The sequence below is a fragment of the Salminus brasiliensis genome, chromosome 11, assembly GCF_030463535.1.
Source record: "Salminus brasiliensis chromosome 11, fSalBra1.hap2, whole genome shotgun sequence".
NCBI lineage: Eukaryota > Metazoa > Chordata > Actinopteri > Characiformes > Bryconidae > Salminus > Salminus brasiliensis.
Genome location: NC_132888.1, coordinates 20,321,349 through 20,342,763, shown reverse-complemented (window position 1 = coordinate 20,342,763; position 21,415 = coordinate 20,321,349). Strand labels below are relative to the sequence as shown.

Below are 21,415 nucleotides of genomic sequence, written 5' to 3'. Positions count from 1 at the left end.
ACAGATTTCTATTATTCTTGTTTTAATCAGCTTTTGTCAAAGTGCAACATACAGCTTCATGAGAACATAACATGCGCTACGTCATCACAGCAGGCTTATCACATTCAACAGATGCCATATTTTAAAAGACCAAAAAAGAAAAAATGGAACAGCTCATGAAAGCAAGGGCTGGGTTATAACTGCACAGTTGCTTTTGCTCACACATTGTTTTTGCTAACTGGGTTGAGTTGATGAACTGCTCCAGTGGTCTTTTATCTCCTTTCTCTCGGACGCCACAGGCCGCATCACCATTATACACCTTCTGCTGCTCTGGGGTTCGACTTTCCAGTGGGTGATTGGGACTTCCGAGCATGAAACGCATCTCCATCAGTGATGGTCGAGACGGAATGAGCAGCTGTACCACAGAGGCGACGGTCAGCAAGTTGCTGCGGCATAATTTTTGCTATTAAAAATGCACTTTTCCTGCTTGTGCATATTGCTTTTAAATAGTGCTGCGATTCACTTCATGAAAACATTAGTAGAGGATGCCTGTAATTCGTTTTTGACTGAGCATAATCACTAACACTGAAACCAAACAGGGACACAATGATAATCTAACTTTTCAAACTTCAGCAGATTTGCTTTGCAGCTGGAAAACATTCATTCTTATTTTGCATGGCTGTCATTTATTCACACCGCTGTTGTATATTACACTGCTGTATGTTACCACCACCATGAAAGCTGCATTAGAATTGAAATGACATTGACTGCTGTCTGATTGCTTGAGTAAGAAAGAAAAGTAATACTGTTAAGCTTAGCAATCATCCAGTAATGTATCTGTGAGGTTAAAAAGGGAATTCCACTGATATTTCAATGTCTGCATAATTAAACGGTGAGATGTAAACAAAGTCGGACAGAGTGGTTTGCTGTGAAATGCTTTATTCCCCTCAAACTTACAAAGTCAGAATTGTTTATAGTGGAGGTGATAGGGAACAGATGTCTTAAGTGTTTAATGCCTCTAAATGCGGGTTACAAAATATATAGATTAAGTTTTCCACTTCCCCAAACTTTCTGTTCCACCTTAAATAATACAGCTATTACACTCTGCTGTTGAAACGTACACATTGTAGCTGCGGCACTATTTAAGGTGGAATGGAGAGTCAGAATTAGAAGCCAACTTTAGCTTTTGTTTTGGTTTCTAAATTGTATCGTCGCTACACTTTTTAGTTAAAATAAAGCTCTGTATTTTTTTGCTCACCGAAATAATGTCACAAATCAACTATTTATAATGTCTAGGGTAGCATTTGAAAAAATTAAGAAGCTGCAGCAGGTGAGGATTGTGTCTATAAATGGTCCCTAGAGGATATCAGATGGCTTTCTGCTTCAGCAGACCTAAGGAACAGAAGTGGTGCTTGTGGAATTTGGGGGTAGAGGTTATGTAAGGGGTTTTGTAAAGGTAAAGTAGCCACCAGAGAAAATAGTTTTAGCATAATCAGCATTCCATATAAAACTCAGAAGACATGTGTTGGTTCACTAGTGGATTTAGAAAGTCAATATAATGGCTATATTTGCGGTGTAGACTTCCTGGTTCCTATCACCACCACTGTTTCTCTGGAATTCAGCGTTTCCCCTCAAACCACTCTGAATGTTTACATCAGTGTTTACAGTGTTTATGCAGAAGGTCTGAGAACTCACTGGAATTCCACTTTAAGATACTGCTTAAAAAAGTCAAACACAGCATGGGTTCATTGCTTTGCTGTGAAGCACATGTGTCTTATTTGTTGCCCGACATGACTCAGGAAAATTGCTTGATTTTATAATACATACATCGCTTTATGTACATTCGTGCCGCCCTTTCTGTGCACCACAGCTTTAGTCCGACATCTCTTACATAGAGTCCTCAGAGAAGGGCTTTCCAGAAGCTTTGAAGAAATGTCCGCTCCTCTCAGCAGTGCAGGATCTTAATAAAAGCCTTGCGGAACTCAATGTTGAAAGTGGTGTAAATGATGGGGTTCACAGCACTGTTGACGTAACCCAGCCAGGTGAAAGCTGTGTAGAGTTCTGCTGGCACGTGGCAGTAAGTGTTCACTATGTGCGTGATGAAGAATGGCAGCCAGCATATGATGAAGACACCTTAAAGAGACAACAAAGATGAGAGAACCTCTACAGTCTGACTGAACAATGCAGGGCAATCTGAAGCTTATCAAGGTGCTTGGAGTCTTACCTGCCTTTCAGATTTGTAAAACTAGCAGCTGAATAGGTTATGTTGTAAGTAATTATGTTATATACTGATTATAGATATAAGAGACACAGAGGATGCAATGGGTGTTGCTGGGAGGCTTCCTTTAACAACAGCAGCAGATATAATGGCTAATCGGAAGCACATGTGCTAAAATAATATTTGCTAACAGACACAACATTTAAGTTCCTCTTGTGCATTTAACGTTCTCTGTTATTGTGCCACAATCATAAAACAGCAGCAGTAGCGCTACATCATTACATGGTAATGAAGTTCTGTTCATAAAAACGCTCCACCTGTTCGGGAGCTAAAATCTCGGTCAGAGGATTCCAATAAAATTCAATAAAAGCAGCAGTAGTTTGGTTCAATTAAAGCACAACATAAAGAACTGAAAAAAGGAAATGTTGGGGTAAACAAACTATCAATGTGGCATATATATATATATATATAGAATTGAATTGTTCTTAAAGCAATGGCAAGATATAGAGGTAAAACAAAAAGTGAAAGTAAAAGCGCAGATATCAGAAATACAGGCAGTTTTAACACAAACACCACAAATAATCTCCCATAAATCTATGTGTTAACTGACTGGCTGAGCCTCATTCAAAGCCATTCTGTACAAATGTGCTTTGAAATCCCTCCCTGAAAGTCACATTTGTCGTTTGTTCAGTCCAAACAGATAAACATGAACTTTTAAATATACTGGCTAATCTGCTGGCTAAGACCTGCCTATGACACCAAACATGCTAGGTTTTAGTTGGCCTCTTTCTGGGACATTTACTATAAATATTAGTCTGATATATGCCGATATATGCATCACTAACAGAACATGCCAACAAGAGAAAATCACAGTTGTGGCACTTCTCATGCAAAAAAGTAAGAAATACGCTAAAATACGCTGGTAATCCTTGCAAATAAGCTAATGTGTTGCAGCAACATTTTTTTCCTCATAACGTCACACTAAATCTATAAATGTATAAATGTATGTTTTAAATGTTTAAATGTACAAAATTGCTTTTTTTGAAACAGAGTAGAATGATGCACTTAAAGGATGTTTTGTAAAGAAATTCACTTGTTCACATCTTATCATTGTAAAAGTCTGGCCACCCCGTTCTAATGATTTGTATATACACTATAGTTTTTAAATATGCTATACCAGAAATCTAAATATGGCAAAGCAAAGCATGAATAATATACATTAATAATAATACAAATCTATATTTGAATTATGTAATCATTTATATCATTTTGTCTAATTTTGGTCATATACAGTAAATACAGAGTAAATATACAGTAGATTTGAACTAAAATTGTGTCACTCTCAGGCAACTCTAGGATGGCAACTTTATAGAGGAGGAAAACACCTTAACTTTAAGTTAAAAGTTGCAAAAATAAAGTTAAAATAAAAAATAAATAACTTGGAAAAGTTTCACATAGAAAATTAACCAAATCTGCAATTTGAGGGGTGTCCAAACTTTTGCTTAGAATTGTATATCTGACCTAAAGCCTTGTTTCTGCTTACCAAGGACGATCGCCAACATCTGAGTAGCTTTCTTCTCTTTCTGCTGAGAGATTTTGCGCTTGTTGAAGGACTTGACGGACGACTGTGTTTTGCCACTGGGGGAGACCTGAGTCTCGAATGCTTTCGTCATTCTGGGAGCCTCGCTGGAGTTTCCATTCCTGGTGGGTTTGAGCGAGGCTTCGGGAGCCGTGGGCAGCACATCGGTCTCGCTGTGGTTGGAGACGAGCAGCAGGCCATGCTGGCTGGCACCAGTCTGCTCAAGCGTCCTCTGGTTCAGAGGCTCTGGGTTTGTAACTTCATCAGTCTGGACGTCGTCTCCATTGTTGACCACCTCCTTTATGAAAATCTGTGAAGCAGATGATTGGATTGGAAGAGATGATCGGATTTGCGCTGAAGGTGAAATGCTTTAACACTGTGAGTACTGAGGATGGCAGCATTAAATGCAGCAGTAATTCAGTGAATTATCTGAAAGGTTTAACTATTCTTATTTACTGCAACTTACTTTATTGAAACTTATTTTGGATAAAATGATGATATTATGAAAGCCACGCTACATAATAACACACCCAGTACCTGGAGCCTAAAGCCCTGAACATCATGAAGTAGTTCACCAACTGATACACCAACTACTTTTCTCTCTGTAGTAGTATGCTTGAGTTTAACTGCTGTGCAGTCTCTAAGTAGAAATCAAATAGAGACACTTTTTTGTAGTTTGGGCTCCAAACAATTTATGTGAAATAAAAGAAAATGACTGTGACTTTCAAATGAAATGTCTGCTTTAATTCAAGGATGTCTGCACATGTGTTGGATGAACCATTTAGCAATTACAGCCTTTTTTATACATAGTCCCCCCATTTCAGCTGACCAGAAGTAATTTGGCACATTTTCTGCTCAGTTGTTTCATTCCCAGCTGTGTTGTTGCATCATTAAGTCATGCAAAAAAAAAAAAAGCTTACAAAAAGTTTAGAGATGAGTCTAGATTTGCATTTGCATCTGGAATCTGTTAACATCAAAATAGCAACTTTGAAATAAGGTATATATATATAACTCATTTAGATCTTTATTGTATAGCTTTGATGTGGGCAGACTGTCAAAAAAGCATTTCACTGCAAGTTATACTGTGTATTACTATGTATATAAATAAAATTTGATTTGATTTGATTTGATTTGATTTCTCTGCCATGAACGATCATCTTAATTCTACCATACTTTTGGGAAGCCATACCATACCATGCCCCTGATCAACAACACTGTCCAGGATGTATGCATAGAGATTTCCAGTTTGATCTCCGGTGATGCCACAGCCATCAATGGCGGGGAGGCCCAGAGGGCATAATGGGGCTTGCTCTCTCTTTCTGGGTGGGTAGGATGGCCCTCCCTCTCCCCCCGTCATTCAGCACGATAATGGCAATTTTTATTAAAAAAGCAGTTGGCTGGCTTTATTTGACTTCCTGAGGAAGTACAGTCTATCCTTTACCCTCCTGACATTTGTAACACTGTGTGATAGGAGAAGTTCTAGCCTGGCTAGTGGGGATATTGCTAAATTAGAGAAAGCCATAAATTAACAAACCTTCCATAAGCCATCCATAAGACCTGACGGAAATCAGATTTGGTTTGCTAAATAGCACACAAATGCTTATAGAGTTCCAGGACAAAGTGGGTATAAAATGTACACAATGGCATTTCCCTTCTATCAGAATGATAAAAAAGAGAAAAGTGGAACTGGCATGCTTGTCTTTAGAGATGAAGAGAGTGCTTACAACAGCAGGATGAAATCTGAAGAATTCGGTTCCTGCCATATCCTCACTCACTGTTTGGAGCTTCACCTTGCAGCACCTTGCAGCAGGCCAATAACCTAAAACATGCTGCTGAAGCAACTATTGACTAATTTACAGCCAAAAAACCTGACCTGAACCCCAGCGATTTTGCAGATTTCTTACTGATGACAAGACTGAATGTACAAAGCCTGCAGACCAAGCAAGAACTGAACTGTACTACATGACTAAAAATACCAGGTTCTAGTGTAAGTTTCTGTTGCAGACCTCAAACAGGTATTCAGTACATTTTAGTTAATTTAAGATTTAACACCAGTGAACATGAACTTTTTTTTTGCACCCAATTTTTTCCCTTCCTAATTGTAGAAAGCCAATTACCCAACCCACTGGTTAGTACTCTACCCCCTGTCACATGAATTGCTCCCAACTCTGGGAGGGTGAGAACTGACATGCTTCCTCCGATATATGCAACCAGCCACTGCGTCTTTTTAAACTGCCCCCGATGCAAAGGCTAGCTGTGAGCAGGCAGCATGTACCGTCAGCCACCAGCAGGGGGCCCGGTCAGCAAAGTATGCAAGCTGGTGGGGTAGGAGCAAAGAACTCCAAGCCCCAGAATCCCCAGCGGTAATCAACATTGACCAGACCCACCTGTGTGGCATGGTATAAATACACCCAGCCAAACACAATTCCCTGTCGCACCTTTGTAGAGGGGCGAACGGTAACAGTGGTTTTAAGTTGTGAACAGCCAAGAGAAGCTAAAGGGAAAAGAGGAAACATTTAAGTTGTGAACAGCCAAGAGAAGCTGAAGTGAAAAGAGGAAACAGTTTAATTTGTGAACAGCGAAAAAGCAGAAGTGAAAAGAGGAAACATTTAAGTTGTGAACAGCCAAGAGAAGCTGAATGTGAAAAGAGGAAACAGTTTAAGTTGTGAACAGCCAAGAAAAGCTGAATGTGAAAAGAGAAAAGCGTTTGAGTTGTCTTTTGTTTGAGTAAACATCGCTCCTGGTTTTTCCTTTGTTTGTTTTCCCGCCGTTTTCTATGTTGCTTATGATCAGTGTTTATACTGCCACCTCTCACAGCTGTGGGGGCGCAGTGGAATGACTCTGCGCTCCCATTAGGGTTGGGAGTTCAAACCCAACAGTCACCAAGCACACACCTTAACAGGGGCAGTTTCATTTAATAATAATAAATCAAAGTTTAAACTGCACTTGAGTACAAACACCACACCGTAACAGAAAGGTGCGACCAACAATGGACTCAGCAGAGTTGGTGCCGATTAAGGAAGCCTTACAACATCAAGGCACTGCCATTGGCCGCCATGAGCAGCTGCTATTGGCGATCACAGAGCGGTTGAACCAGCTGGTTACAGTTCAGGCTGAGGCCGTACAGGCCTGCCCTGAGACTGCCGCACAGCCGGTCCCACTCCCTCCTCCTGAGGTAGCCACGGTTGGACATGAGGCCCACTTGGTTACACCTGAGCATTACACTGGGGAATCAGACAAATGCAGAGGATTCCTGCTGCAATGCAGTCTCTCATTCGAGCAGCAACCTTCCCGGTTCCCCACAGAGTGCTCCAAAGTGGCCTACATGGTGTCACTGCTCACGGGCCGAGCTCTAGCGTGGGCTACGGCCCTGTGGGAGCAGAACTCCCCTGACTGCCTCACTGCTCAGGTGTTCACTAAGGCGTTGCATCAGACGTTTTACCAGCCATTAGAGGGCAGAGACGCTGGCCCATGGCTGCTAGACCTCACCCAGGATGCACACTCTGTGCACGCTTTCGTGCTCTGGCAGCGGAGAGTGCTTGGGGTGAAGAGGCCTTGAGGCCGATCTTTCTGTGAGGTCTCATTGGCAAGGTGAAGGACGAACTGGCCACTCGTGACCTACACTCTGCGACCTCTATGACGTGTGCATCTGCCTGGACAACTGCATACGTCAGAAGGCCAGAGAAAGAGCACGTAACCCTTGTGCTACAGGTTTTGGGCACCAGCAACCAGTCAATCCCACTTGGGAACCCCCACCATGGGAGGCTCCTGGGCCCATGCAACTGGGAGGTGCCCGGTTACCTGACCATCTACCACCCAGACCCGTCCCAGGGGAAAGGTCTAAGACAGTCCTTCGTAAGTCGGGAAATGAGTGGGTCTAACCCGAGCGGGGGACTCTGCCTTAGACCATGTGATATCCCCCATCTCGGGACTTCACCTCCCTGTTACTCTATCCTGGACCTCCCAACATAAATCGCTGACAGCCTTTGTGGATTCTGGGGCTGCGGGCAATTTTGTGGACAGCTCACTGGCTGCTAGTCTTGGCCTTCCCATGGACCCCCTGGAACGCCCACTACCCGTCCATGCCATAGATGGGAGGCTTGTGGGATCTGGTCCCGTAACCCATCGCACCCAACCAATAACACTGCGGATTGGGGCGCACACTGAGCAGGTGGAATTGTACCTGACTCAGGCACCTTATCTGCAGTTGGTGCTGGGCTACCCCTGGTTGGAACTCCACAGACCACGAATAGATTGGACAACCCGCCCAGTCTATGCTTGGGGGCCACATTGTCAGGGGGCCTGTCTGGGTCACAAGGAAGGACCACCTCAGAGAGACCCTAAGCCAGAGTCAGTCATTCCTCATCTGGACAGGGTTCCTGAGGTGTACTGGGATCTCTGTGCTGTGTTCCGTAAGGATGAATCGCAAATCCTGCCCCCTCACAGGCGTTACGACTGCGCCATAGATCTCCTACCGGGGACTACCACACAGAGACTGTGTCGTTCATAATCTCCGAAGGCACCCTTCAAATGGATCCAACCAAGATGCAGGCCGTTAAGGTCGTCGAGGTAGATGCCTCTGAAGTAGGTGTAGGTGCGGTCCTGTCCCAACAGGGACCAGGTAAAAAGCTCCATCCCTGTGTGTTCTACTCCCACAGACTTACCCCGGCAGAATGCAACTATCCCATTGGGGACAGGGAGCTCCTTGCAGTAAAGTTTAAAAGTTTAAACTGCACTTGAGTCCAAACCCCACACCACACCGTAACACTAGCGGATACCTAAACCAGCCAAGATCACACTAAAGTGATGTCTACCCACCTGGAGAAAGCAATGCCAATTATGCTCTCTCAGGCTCCAGCTGCTGATGGCAGGCAGCATGACCCTAACCGCATAACTAGCGGTTAGTTACAGCCCTCTCAAAATAGAAAACATTCTTTATTGAAAAGTTTCTTTATTGTTCAGCTAGTAGACCAAAGCTTTGTGTAAATAGAAAAAGATAATAAAGTATGTATTTTCTGGAAAATTTTATGTTATGAAGATTACTTTTTTTTATATAAGATGAGAAGAAATCCCATCACACCTCCACATTATACATATTAAACCTGTGCATTTTAAACACTGCAGTGTGTGTGTGTGTGTGTGTGTGTGTGTGTGTGTGTATAGAATATGTATAGTGTAAGTTATATTTGTGTTTTTACTACCATGAAGGACTATGCACCTACATATTCTACTCACCTTTACACCTGTATTAATGTGATGTGACCATAAACCTGATTTGATTTGATCTCAATGCTTATTCTAGTAGTATTTTTATTTTTTTATTTACGTGGTCACTGAATTTTCAGAATGTTCTAATTTTTTGTAACTTTTGAAAGTTCTATAAACATTTTAGCAAAGTATCCCAATAATAAGGTGGTGATAGATGTGAACAGATGTGGTGATACATTAGTAGAATACATTACAGAATACATGTTTTTAAAAGTCCACAATTTCTGATATTTTTCATGTACAGATCTACCGATGCCAGTCAGGTAGGAGTTAGGACCACACATATTACCACTACAGAGACATCGATCCCTATACAGTGACTAAAGCAGTAAAAAGAATAAATGCAGGTAATTTAGTGTAGTCGCTCAGCATCACCTAAGCGTTCTTCTCTTTCAGAGTCTAGTCATCAAACATGGTGTTCAAAATATTGGTCATCAATCCGAAGCTTTTTTAAACAAGCAATTATCTGCCCTAGAAATCCCTCAGCTCTTTCAGAACCGACGTGTCTTTTCAGAGAAGCTCTGTTAGAGAAGATAGACAAGAATCATGTAACGCTGTTGCAACTAAAAGACAAATCAATGACAACCCAATATCACTGGAGTGGGAGATTTTGTACTCAGAAATGTGTACTTTTCTAACAGCCATCCCACTCGCACCTCAAAGATATCTGGTGCACTTTGAAAAAGTGTGTGGGGTGGGGGGACATGTGGAGGCATGTCTGCTCCTTCCTTTATTTTGCACCACGGAGTAAAACTAATCACATTCTGCTCCCATAACCTCATAGTTATTGCTTCATATGAAATTCAGTGTGACAGAGTACAGAGGCAAAACGGCAACAAATTGCTCACTGGCTGCACTGTACTTCCAGCAGAGAACAGCTTCTACCCCCACACTGAATTTTTAAGGTAAGCACACAGACTCTTCTAAATGAACATGGAAAAAAACAAAAAACAAAAAAAAAAACACCTGACATTGTAATATCAACCCTCATGAGTCGTTTCAAAAGTCAAATTAGATGAGACCGGGTTGACAGCTTCCTGAGAAAGAAAAAGGTTCCCTGTGGAGAGTAATTTTTTTGAAAGAGAGGAAAAAACCCCTGACATACCACATTTTTGTTATTAACAGGGAAATTCCCATTGGACTTGACAATGACGGTGCACAGCTTCACATCATCAGGGTGAGTGCATTTCTGAAACAGAAGAGAGAGAGGAGCGCACGGTCACTAGCCTGACTGATCTGTTCAGAGGAGTGGGCAGACAAATGACATTTTCTTGTACAACTGCTTTGCTAATTTCGAGAACTTTGATGGAAAAACAGGCCGCTGTTAGCCGTTAGCTTCTGCAGTCAAAGTGACATTTTAGTGTTTTGCAGACGATCGGGAGATGCCGGCCCTTAATCCTGCCCCAAAGTTATGTGCTGAATTGAAATGTAACAAGGCCTGGTTTGGCCCAAAGCCTGCAAATAAAATCCAATCAGTCCAATCCATCCAATCAGCCAGCTTGTTTACATCATGCATTAGCATGTATTGCATGTCCAAATTTCATTTACACGTCTCGATGGAAAGTGTCCCTGGTGTGCCCAAATGAGGTCCAATTTTGATTTCGCACTTTAAAAACACATCAACATATAAGTAATTTCCATTTTTCTCCATGTGACCTAATGAAAACATGATTTTTCACCTGCCACTACAGCATATTTATTAAAAGCTATCAAATATTGGACGAACCTGTGGTAAAAACGAGCAGGAAATCATTCGCATCTGAGGAAAATGATCCCCTCAGCTTCTAGCCAACATTCTGAAAACACATTCCTTTTACTCTTTTGCTGAATGTGGTCAAGATCTATCTCTGGTTTGAGTAATTCGTTCAGAATCTGATCACAATGGGTCCTGGCTGTGGGAGGTGTTTGCACATGAATTATCATGCGGTCAAGTGACAGCCGAACATGATGGAATCACCAGTGCATGTTGATGCAAGGTGTAAACAACCTAAGCAAGGGAGCTAGGGATTTGGCCTAACAGCACATTTTTTTTTTCTCCATTCAACACCAGAACAACAAGGCTAGCATAATGGATGCTTATAGCCACCTGATAACAGTTTGCAAACTGCATGCTTTATTTATCACATACTAACTTAATACTGAGTCAAGCTGTTAGGTAGTCTCAAGTAGACTTAAGCAAGTGGTTTTAGACTAACTATGAAAACTTCTCATTACAAAACATTAGGAGAAAAAACAAATTTCCTTTAGCCCCCCCCTAGGAAATTCCAGCAGCATGTTACATCTAAGCTAACATCAGTGTACAAGTGTATATTTTTTATTTATTTTTTTATTTTTTTTTGGCCAAAACATGATTGTCGTTTGAGGCTGATTCCATTCTCAATCTCCCCCGTCATGAAATGACATGCCGTGTCTAAAACAAGCTTACTTGAGATGAATGAACCTGACTGGTGTGTGAATATTTAGGCATGTGGCTTACATAATTCTAAAAAGTGACTTTACTCTGAGCTACATTAACCTTGTATCCTCACTATATCGAAATGTTGTCTTGGTATCTCTGTCAAAATAAAGACTAATTTAGGCAGGCATTAATACATGAATAACCCTATACACACCCTTAAAGTAGCTAGGTAGTGTGTCCATATGTGTAGGTATGGATAGTAGTTTTAGTACTATTTTTGTTTGTTTGTTTGTTTCACTGTTTATCAATACCTAAACTTAAAGTACCATTTTTCCCATATTAGTAGTAGTCCAAGAAAGGACAACCGGCGAAAAGGCAACAGGCTCTTGGGCACCTAAGGCTCATTGGTGTGATGCATGGAGGCTCCACTCCTCAACTAACAGGACTCAAAGTATCTACTGCTAATATCTTGGTGCCAGATACTACAGGACACCTACTCAGTACTAGGTACTAATGTTATGGCTGATCATTCTGTTTTGACATGAATTTCAAAGTAATTGAAATGTTATTTATGTATATGTTTACAAGTTTCCATATATTTGTTTCCATATGGTACGTTACTTAGATTCTCATTATTGCTACTTTGGACTCATAGCTCCAGTGCAAAACTGAAAAAGCTAACTTCGGGCACCAAACATGTCCTGGCTGATTGGCTTCATTTGGAGCAAGGGGAGAATTGTGAGCATTAAATTTTTCATTAAACCTAGTCCTGTGATAAAACACACCATGCAATGATCCTGAAACTGTGAGCTTCTGTACTTTCTCCATGCAAATGAGGTTCAAACGTGATTTTGGACGTCTGAGGGGGAGGCTGGGAGAAGGTAGAAATGATTGATAAGAGAAATTAACTAATGCTGTAAAAAGGAGAAGGTTTGGCGCTAGTGGCTCTACCTTACAGCATTGATGGCATAATTGAAGCTAAAGGTGGAAAGAACAAGCTATTACTTTTTTTTTCATAAAAATAGTAAATTGAATGTTATGCATGGCCACATGTGCTTCATAGAAGGATGCCTGTTAGCTGTTCCCTTAAACAGATTAAACATGTGTGGATAACAGAAAAACTATATGGGTCAGCTTTCATTTCCTGTAGTGCATGTATTGATTCGTTTTATGCCCCTAGGATCAATGAACGAAACACTCGTTTTAGACATGCTGCGGTCATCACAGGTCATGTATCGCCCTGGATAAGCTGCTATTAATAGTCAGAAAGTTCCAAGACATTTCTCAAGCACTACACAGAGGGCAAATATGTTTTAAAATGTGCTCATTAAAGGGTCCACAATATAGAAAATAATTATGCCTTGCTTTTCTGAAATACTTGAGCACGTTTCATAACTCACTGTTCACTCGACAGTTCATTTATAGAACCAAAGCTTCAAAAAAGCTGTTTTAAATGTAGTACTTCTTGTCATGTCACAAAACAATACTGTTACTTCTACTTTGTAATTTTGTAGTTGCCATCATGTCCATATAAGTATATTTTCTCAATGAAATTGTGCCCTGTGGTAAAAAAACAATGCATTTGGTGCACAGACATGCTCCCTCACATATGCAAGAAGTCAAAATATGAAAGTTGGTGCAGGATATTATCTTTATTCAAACTGACAACCTCACCAGAATGTTCCACACAAACCTGCAAGCTCTGTGACAGGTTAGATTAAATGTCAGTGCATTAATGGATTTTCTTTGGCATAGCTTTAGTTTAGCACATGAAAGTGACACATCAAAAATAAACCTCAAAAGAAAATATGGCATAGTCAAAATATGGTGTTGTTAATACTAAAGAGCAGCTCATCACCACCAGACTCTGCTACTTATGGGAATACAGGCTACTATGTGACCCAGGTCTTGTGACTTTTCACTGAGACAGTGAAAACACAGCTTAGCTACAAGCCATCAGTTACCTTTTTACCCTCTTTAAAAACTTAACTACTTCAGCTTAACCAACCTGAAAATCCCAGAAAATGAGTGGGGCCAGGCCTAAAAACTAACCGCTACAATCTCTTCAGTTTGCTAACAGCACATTGTGCTGAACGGACACAATGAAAGGACGACAACAATATCTGGTAAGACTAGAGACTAATTATAGTGCTTTTGTTACAGTGTTAAAATTATGCTAAAATATAAGGGGGTCAGAGAGCTTTGTCATTAATAGAGCTGATTGCTTTTTCCTTTGTAAATGGAAAAACAGCAACAGTTTTATTCTGAGGTGAAATAGGCATTTTCAACCCAAACAAGTCACTTACGTACTATTTAAACATTAAATAACAACTTAAACACTGTTAAAATCTGCACAATACAAACCGTATTGGCTTTGGAACATTTTTGATGACCACAGGGTGTGACAGCTAGAAATTGTTACAAAAATGTCACAGAGAACAACTGCTTAGGTCCAGACTTCCCAATATGAGCATGAATCCAATTACAAAATTAGTTTTCATAAGCTTCACAGGACTTTATATGTAACAGCAGGTTAACCCCATATTTTCATATTGAAGAAAAGCCTAGAATGCCTTTTGATGGAGGTACAATACATGGAATCAAATCAGAACAGAGTGCATTTTATATATATATGAAAACATATTGGGTCTTTGTTCTGAGCTGATCTGGTGTCTAAACCACCAAGATTAGAACAGAATAACCCCTTTAAACAGCCTTTGTTTGCCAGCCGGACGAACGTGTTATTACAAACTTCTATAACCAGAGAATAGTACCATCAGTTTGTACGGAAGTCCCTGTAGTTACTGAGTAATACACCTTAGTGTGTAAAAAGACTTGCAGTGTTATGGGGTTAAGTATTTATGCGGGGCCTGGCAGACAGGCCTTTAAAGCACAAAGCAGAAGACAAAGCTCAGTGTTCAGTTTAAAAAAAATGAGTACCTTCAAAGTCGTGCCTGTTTGGACATTGGAGCTTGGATACGTGCGCTTTGTGCTCACACGTTTCCGCCGTTTGCGCAGCACTACGTAGATCTGCACGTACACAAGCAGGGTAATGATGAAGGGCACGTAAAAGGACACGATGGAGGAGTACACAACAAAGGCAGGGTTGGCGATTACACACAGGGCATCATCCCGGCTCTCTGCAAATTCAGGACAAAAGAAGAATCATCAAAAAAGTTATTGCACACCAGTAAAGTTAAGAAAAGTACTCTGCATACTCTGAACTACTTCATCAGGGGTGGGGAGCTCCAGCCCTGGAGGGCTGCATTTCTGTTCCAGAGCAGGGAAAGCAGAGAAATCGCCATACAGCGCTGGACACCAGCCCTTATTTCCTCACCACTGAACTAATTAATCGAGCTGATACAAAGCCAGACCTTCAGGCTCCTTTGGTAGACAATACCTGTGTTATTGAGTCCAAACAGCAGGGGGCATGATATGGCAAAGGACAAGATCCACACCACCGAGATCATCACTGTGACTCTCCTCTTGGAGCTGTAGCGTGTGTTATAGAGCATTGGCATAGCAACCGCTGTGTACCTGGAGGGAGATGGAGTGGATTATATCAGCAGAGTGGGGCGCTATTAACGTCAACTTCTGAAGGCCAAAATACCTACTGCACCACTGCATCAACAGAACCAAACCTTCACCACCTCAGAAAAGAAAAGAGAAAACCTCAGATATCTGTCAGGTTAACAATTCCCCAGAAATGTAAGCTCTGTAAATTGTTAAGTGAAATATGTCTTCTTACTTTCCCCAACTGATCTATCCAACAACCGCAAAGGCGTTCTTTCGTAGCAATTCTGTGAAGATGGACTAGCTTTCCAGAGCACTGGCAAAAAACCTTATTCAAAGAATGATAGATTGGATGTAAGGTTTTTTTTCTGGCATGTAATCTAAGCTAATGTTAGCATGGTGGTAAATTTGTCATCATTTCAAACCTGCCTAGCTAATGTCTTTTCATTTATCAGGTCTAACATATTTCCCACGTAAGACCAAAATCAGACAGAACTCCCCCCCCCCCACACACACACACAAACATATGCAGTCATATGTGGATACAGTAGGTGTGGTTTGCCTGCTTTCAGTACTGCCGATACACAATACAGTGTTTTGCCCCTGAATTTGCTATTTGTCTTTGTTTCTCTATAGTTTACTAGATCTTCTGTTGTATGTTTTTAATCTCCATTTATCTTAACATTAAAATAGTCATAATATCCCTGCTGTTAAAGGTTCAATGTGTTTTTCTGCTTTTCTATTCATTTCATTTATTTATCAGGTTTTTTTTTTATTGATTGTTAAACCCCCAATGAGAGTAATGAGAAGATATACTTTTAAATATTCAAGAAAAATTTAAAAAACAAAAACTAAGCATCCTGTTACACTGATGCCCCTTCATTTGAGCAACAACAAAAAATACAACCTACTGAAACCTGAAACTCATCAGTGTTTCCAAGGCCTCAATTTGAATCAGCAAGAAGATTTATATCATGGTAGAAGCTGTTAATCCTGCTGAACTTTAAACTGCACGGCATCATCCTTCATAATACCTATTTAAATATTCATATTTGTCGAGATAGCCTGGACAAGGTCAGTTTAAGCAGGCTGAAATAATTACTAGTTGAATCTCATTAGTATGTCCTTAGCGGTGGGATATGCCCAGTCCTTTCACCCCAAAACATTGGCAGTACGGTCAGTGGCCAACGCTTTAAAGTCATAAATGAAGCCAAGTGCTTCCTAATTGCTGTTTGTCTTTGTATATGGTTTATCAGTTTCATTTTTATTGATTGTTTTAATTGTATAAGCTTTGGTATTGTATATGTATATTGATCCTCGATCTTACATGAAAATGTCTACAGGAATGCTGTTCACTGTTCTAGACTGTTCTGTTCTGGACTTTCTATGGCAGTCGATTTTGCATAATAATCCTTTTGACTGCAACACTAAATATGAAAGATAATGTATGGCATTTTTGTTCATTCTTATCAACAGTCCTGACCCCAACGCAAATGGTACATGCCTCCTACAGCTCTCTGTTATTGGCAGGATGATTAGGTGGATGTACTGTAAATTTGATTCACTAAGCTTTTCACATGGAGTTTACCTCGATTAGCATTTATATTGTTTACTCAATTATGTTTAATGTTAAAGTCTTTATGGAACTTTGGAGGCCATTCAGGAACTCAATAGAGGTTAAAGCCTAATGTGCGGCAGCCAGAAAAGCAATATACTTTGAAATTGACTGCATGTGACATTTTGTGCCTTAATCTAATCCACTTAAAAGAAATGCAAAAGACACATTTCTCCTGAAGCGTATTTATGAAGCTCTCTCCAAAGCACTAGGACCTGCTGCTCGTTACCCTGCATTAATGCAGAGCCACTAGTGATAATGAGGGTGATTATCATAGATACTTACCTATCAATACTAATGGCACAAAGATTAAGGATGCTGGCTGTGCACATCATCACATCAAGGGTGACAAAGATGTCACAGTGGATTGTGCTGAACCTCCATTCTCCCACCACCTGTGGGGAAACAGAAAGACAACATACACATATATAATTACCAATAAGGACCTTAGTTTCCTTAGGTAGTGCACTGAGATTCTACTTTTACATTAATTCATATTGTAAATGAATTGTTTACTTTGTCCTAAACCCGACCTTTAACCTAACCTCGACCCTAAAACATAAACCTACGTATCACCCTGGACTGAAACATATACCAAACTTTAACCCAAAACCTAACCTCTTCCCTAAAACATAAACCTACCCATCGCCCTGGACTGAAACATATACCAAACCTTAACCCAAAACCTAAACCTGACCATAACCCTGGTCCTAAACCTAGTCCTAATTGTAACTTTAATCCAAAACAAACCACTCTGACCTAAATCGAACTCTAACTTTTACCTCAACTTACAATCTAAATCTAACCATCACCCTGTTCCTGAACCTATACCTAACCCCACTCTATGTCCAAACTCTAACCATCACCCTGGTCCTGCCAATAAACTTAACCTCAACCCAAAATCCTAATCGAACCACCATCCTGGCCCTAAACCTAACTCTAATCTCAATCCAAAATCTAAACCTATCATCCTGGTCCTTAATCTAAATGTGGTCCTAAACATAACCTGGACCCCAATCCCAAATCTAAACCATATCACCATTCTGGCCCTAAGAATAACTCTAATCTTAACAGCAACCAAAAACCTAAACTTCACCACCACTCTGATCCTAAACCTGTTCCTTCACATTTAACACTGTTGAGTTCCACCCATTTGTTAACAATCTGTAGCATCTAAATAAAGAAGACCAAAACTGCTGTAGAATATTGACTTTTATACTGAGGTTCTTAAAGTATGTAAATATGATTTTTCACACACACACACCTCAAAAACTCAACAGTGATTGTTCAAAGAACTATCCTTTGAAAGGTTCTTTAGGGAACCACAAAATCTTCTTCTACAACAATGCTCAGAGTTTCAGGACCTTTGTTTTTAAAAGTGTATGTGTGTCTACATGCGGGAGCTACAGCTTTTAATATTCTAAAACCTCACCTTTGCTAAGTCACACTGCTTTGAGCAGGTAAATATCAGCCTGTCTGTTAAACTGCACAGTGTACATATTGTGCAAATTATACTCCCATTACCATGTGAATGAAAACTGCCAGTTATGTTATTTCTCCCCACAGGAACTGCTGAATCTAATGCGAACGGTTTCTGCCGAGGCACTGAACGCAGTCGTATTTGGACCCAATAACTCTGAGACTGTTTGGCTTCAATGCTGTTATGTGCCATAAACTTGGCAGGGAACTAATCTAGCTCAGGTCAATCTCATCCTCACTTCCCGTCTCCTGAGCGGCCTGCCAGTGCTGTCGGCAGCAGCTTCTGATTAATGTGTGTCCTCAGGCAGGCTGAGGGGCTCAGATCCCTGCTTGATGGGCCTGCGTTCTCGCCTCTGGAGTTTGCATCTCTTCCATTGATTAAAGAATTATTTGACACCTCTAATGAAAGCGGCTGTGGGTTGTCTGGATCAGTTCATCAACAGTTTTTTTTTTTTTAACTCAGCTGTAATGAGCCTCAGCTAAAAGAGCACCATGCTAAAAGGTTGAATCTAAGAAAAAATGTCCTTTTGCCAATTAGTAAAAAGATCGGATTGAGATTGTGTAATTATTGTGTAATTATTGCGGTGAGCCTTTCACAACAGAGCCAACTAAGAGGCCTGAAAAAATGGACTAATGTGACATGTACAAGGACATTCAGTTTTGGGCCAGCCTGACCAAAATGTAGATTATTCAGGTGGGTGCAACAAAGTTGTAAAGTGGCTACATATACCCTAAAAAGGCTAAAAGCGAATGCTAGCCGACCGGATAAAGGGCAGACTGGAGCTAGTGCCACTGTGGGTATCTGCCTGACCATAGCACCCAGCTAGCTTCATCAGCTTAAAAGCAACACACAGCTCGCTCTCCACAGCTGCCTGAGAAGCTCTAGGGCTAGCTGTTCAGAGCAAGACGTATGTAGCGATGAACCCGACGAAGCTAGCAAGTCCTAAGTACTATTCAGCCCTCCCAGTTCCTTTAAAACACTGCTGTCAAATCACTTGTCTGTGTGTGTGTAGTTATATACAGTCTGGACTGATTTCTGTTGTTGTTGGTTAACTGGTTTATCTTGGGTAATTGTGCTATGATTTGGGTTTCTGTAGCATGTGTGTGTTTTAGCATAAGTGTTAGCCTCTGCTCCATTCTTAATGGGCTCTTCAGCTGATTAAAAAAACAAACGAAAGGTGTGTGTGTGTGTGTGGTTCTATATATATATATATATATAAATATTTTTTTATTTTTGTATGTTCCACTGTAAAATATCTCAACACCACACACTCTTATCTCTTTTATTTACCCTCTGAGAACATCACTTCAGGTAATGTTCATTAATGGTGCTACAAGAGGACACCAGATGCTGTTCTGAACACCTCGGTTTGTGATTGTGATTAAAATACTGATCCCTGATCCTTTAAAATATGGGTGAATTGGCCCTGATCTCAATCTACTGGATCTGTTCGGGACACCCGTAGTTGTAAACAGGCTTGAAAAAAAGTTAACTCAAGCAAAAGCACATACATGCATCCAAAATGACCGAAAATACTCAGTAAATGCATTCTTTGTCACATTTCAGGCTTCAAAAGAAAGACTTTCACCAAATGAGTCCCCTCTCTGCACCCTGATTGACGGATTAAGACGTATGCCTACATCGAAACATCCCTTGAAGGTCTTGCAAAGTTGTCTTATTCACTTCTTTTAAACATCTTTTCTCTGGGGTAATGTAGAAGCACTATACAAGGGGAAAAAATGGGAAATCTGAAATATGATGACCGATTTGAGCAATTTCAGTAATCGTCCTCAGTCCAGTGTAATAGGGTTATTTTCCAAAATTCCTGGTATAACTGCTGAAATACATTTGCACAGAACTGAATTAAAAAGCCATGTGTTGCTAGGACATGTCCGAACCGCACTTGAGGAGTATTTAAAACCATTTCACGACCATCAAGCAGAATGTGCTTAAGTGCTTCTTTTCTCCTTAGCTCTGCTTCCACACACACACACACACACACATGAAATGAAAAACAGTTTTCATTGCATTTTGCTGCCTATGCATTGCCGATAAAGCACAGAAAATGAAAACTGGACATACATTGGCAAAGGAGGCCTCTTTTGAACTGAACTGTGTATTATGTGATAAATGTACAGCCACTACAAGTCACCCACGGGTCACTGCCATCATCACTATGGAAAGCCATATCTTCCTGCTGCACTAATAAACGTGGAAGAGCACAATTTAATCTGAGCCGTTTTTCAGCCTTTCTCCGCAGTGTCTCTATTGTGCCTATTGGTGAGCAGAACGAAGCAGAAAATCTAATTTGTATTATGACTATGAACTGCTTACTGAAAATAAAATCACTTAGTATGTACCAGGAAACTCTTTACTGTAGCCTCTGCATGCAGAAGGCTTTATAGAGACTTTATCTTAAATTTCACGCAACACATCATTTTTCTAGAGCATTTCCCACTGTGCATTTCGCTGTCTGGGGATTTCAGTCACTGCAGCATTCGTGGCAGAGACCCTAACGTGACGGCACCTAGCTTATGGATTTGGTGGGTAATTTGATCACAAATCAGAATGGCTCAGTGTCACACGCAAGAGAGGCTTCTCTTCTGCAGTTTGTGGTCCAAAAAAACATTGTGAACCGCAGAATGGCTAAGAATGGATATCTCACAGAAGCCCTCTCAACCACACAGCTACTCTACTGCCCACTGAAAGCTATTCAGGTTTTGGACATAATAAGTAACAATGAAACGTTGCAAGGTTTGTTACTGGAAGTCCATATAGAGCATGGCAGACTGACATCAAGTCTCAGTATAATCAGGATTGGGATGTAACGAAATACAAGCATTGGAAATATAGAATCCGAGAGCAGATGAAATACCTGTATTTAGACCAAGTTACACTTTATACAGTTATTTATTTCATTTTTGGACATTAGTAGAACAATAGTACTAAATTATAAAATTAAAGATGATGACAAAACTGTTGTATTTGTTTACAGCACATCGAAAATGGTAGAGGAGCTGAATTCTCTGCCAAATTACCTGCTCTATTCCCACATGGGCTCGCTCAGAGATTAGCCGGATTTTGTACTAGGGGGCAGACAGGACAAATCCAGGTAATATCTGGCACAATTCGTAATATTGGACAATTATGTGCCAAAATACAGTTCCTCCGGGTCTGGAAAATTTCTGGGATATCGGATATCCCAGCTGGTTCGAATCCTAGGTCATGCTGCTTGTGCCATCAGCAACCAGAGTCTAAGGGAGCACAATTGGCAATTGGTTGAGGGCACTTCCTCAACACATCACTTCTAGTGATCTTTCTTTTGAGCATGCTGGCTGCCTAGCAATGCTGCATTAGTGGCATTA

General features: G+C 40.7%; 1 protein-coding gene across 1 annotated transcript in view; it reads right to left on the bottom strand.

Annotated features, from left to right (window-relative positions):
* Positions 1-21,415, bottom strand: part of drd2a (dopamine receptor D2a) — a 32,676-nt gene continuing 11,261 nt past the window's right edge. The window contains exons 3-8 of the mRNA XM_072692131.1: positions 16,856-16,965; positions 14,843-14,979; positions 14,383-14,582; positions 10,150-10,233; positions 3,741-4,086; positions 1-2,112 (exon numbers count right to left, since the gene is read on the bottom strand). Of these exons, the coding sequence (XP_072548232.1) occupies positions 1,925-2,112; positions 3,741-4,086; positions 10,150-10,233; positions 14,383-14,582; positions 14,843-14,979; positions 16,856-16,965 (1,065 nt within the window). The 3' untranslated portion in view covers positions 1-1,924. The remainder of the gene's footprint in view (positions 2,113-3,740; positions 4,087-10,149; positions 10,234-14,382; positions 14,583-14,842; positions 14,980-16,855; positions 16,966-21,415) is intronic.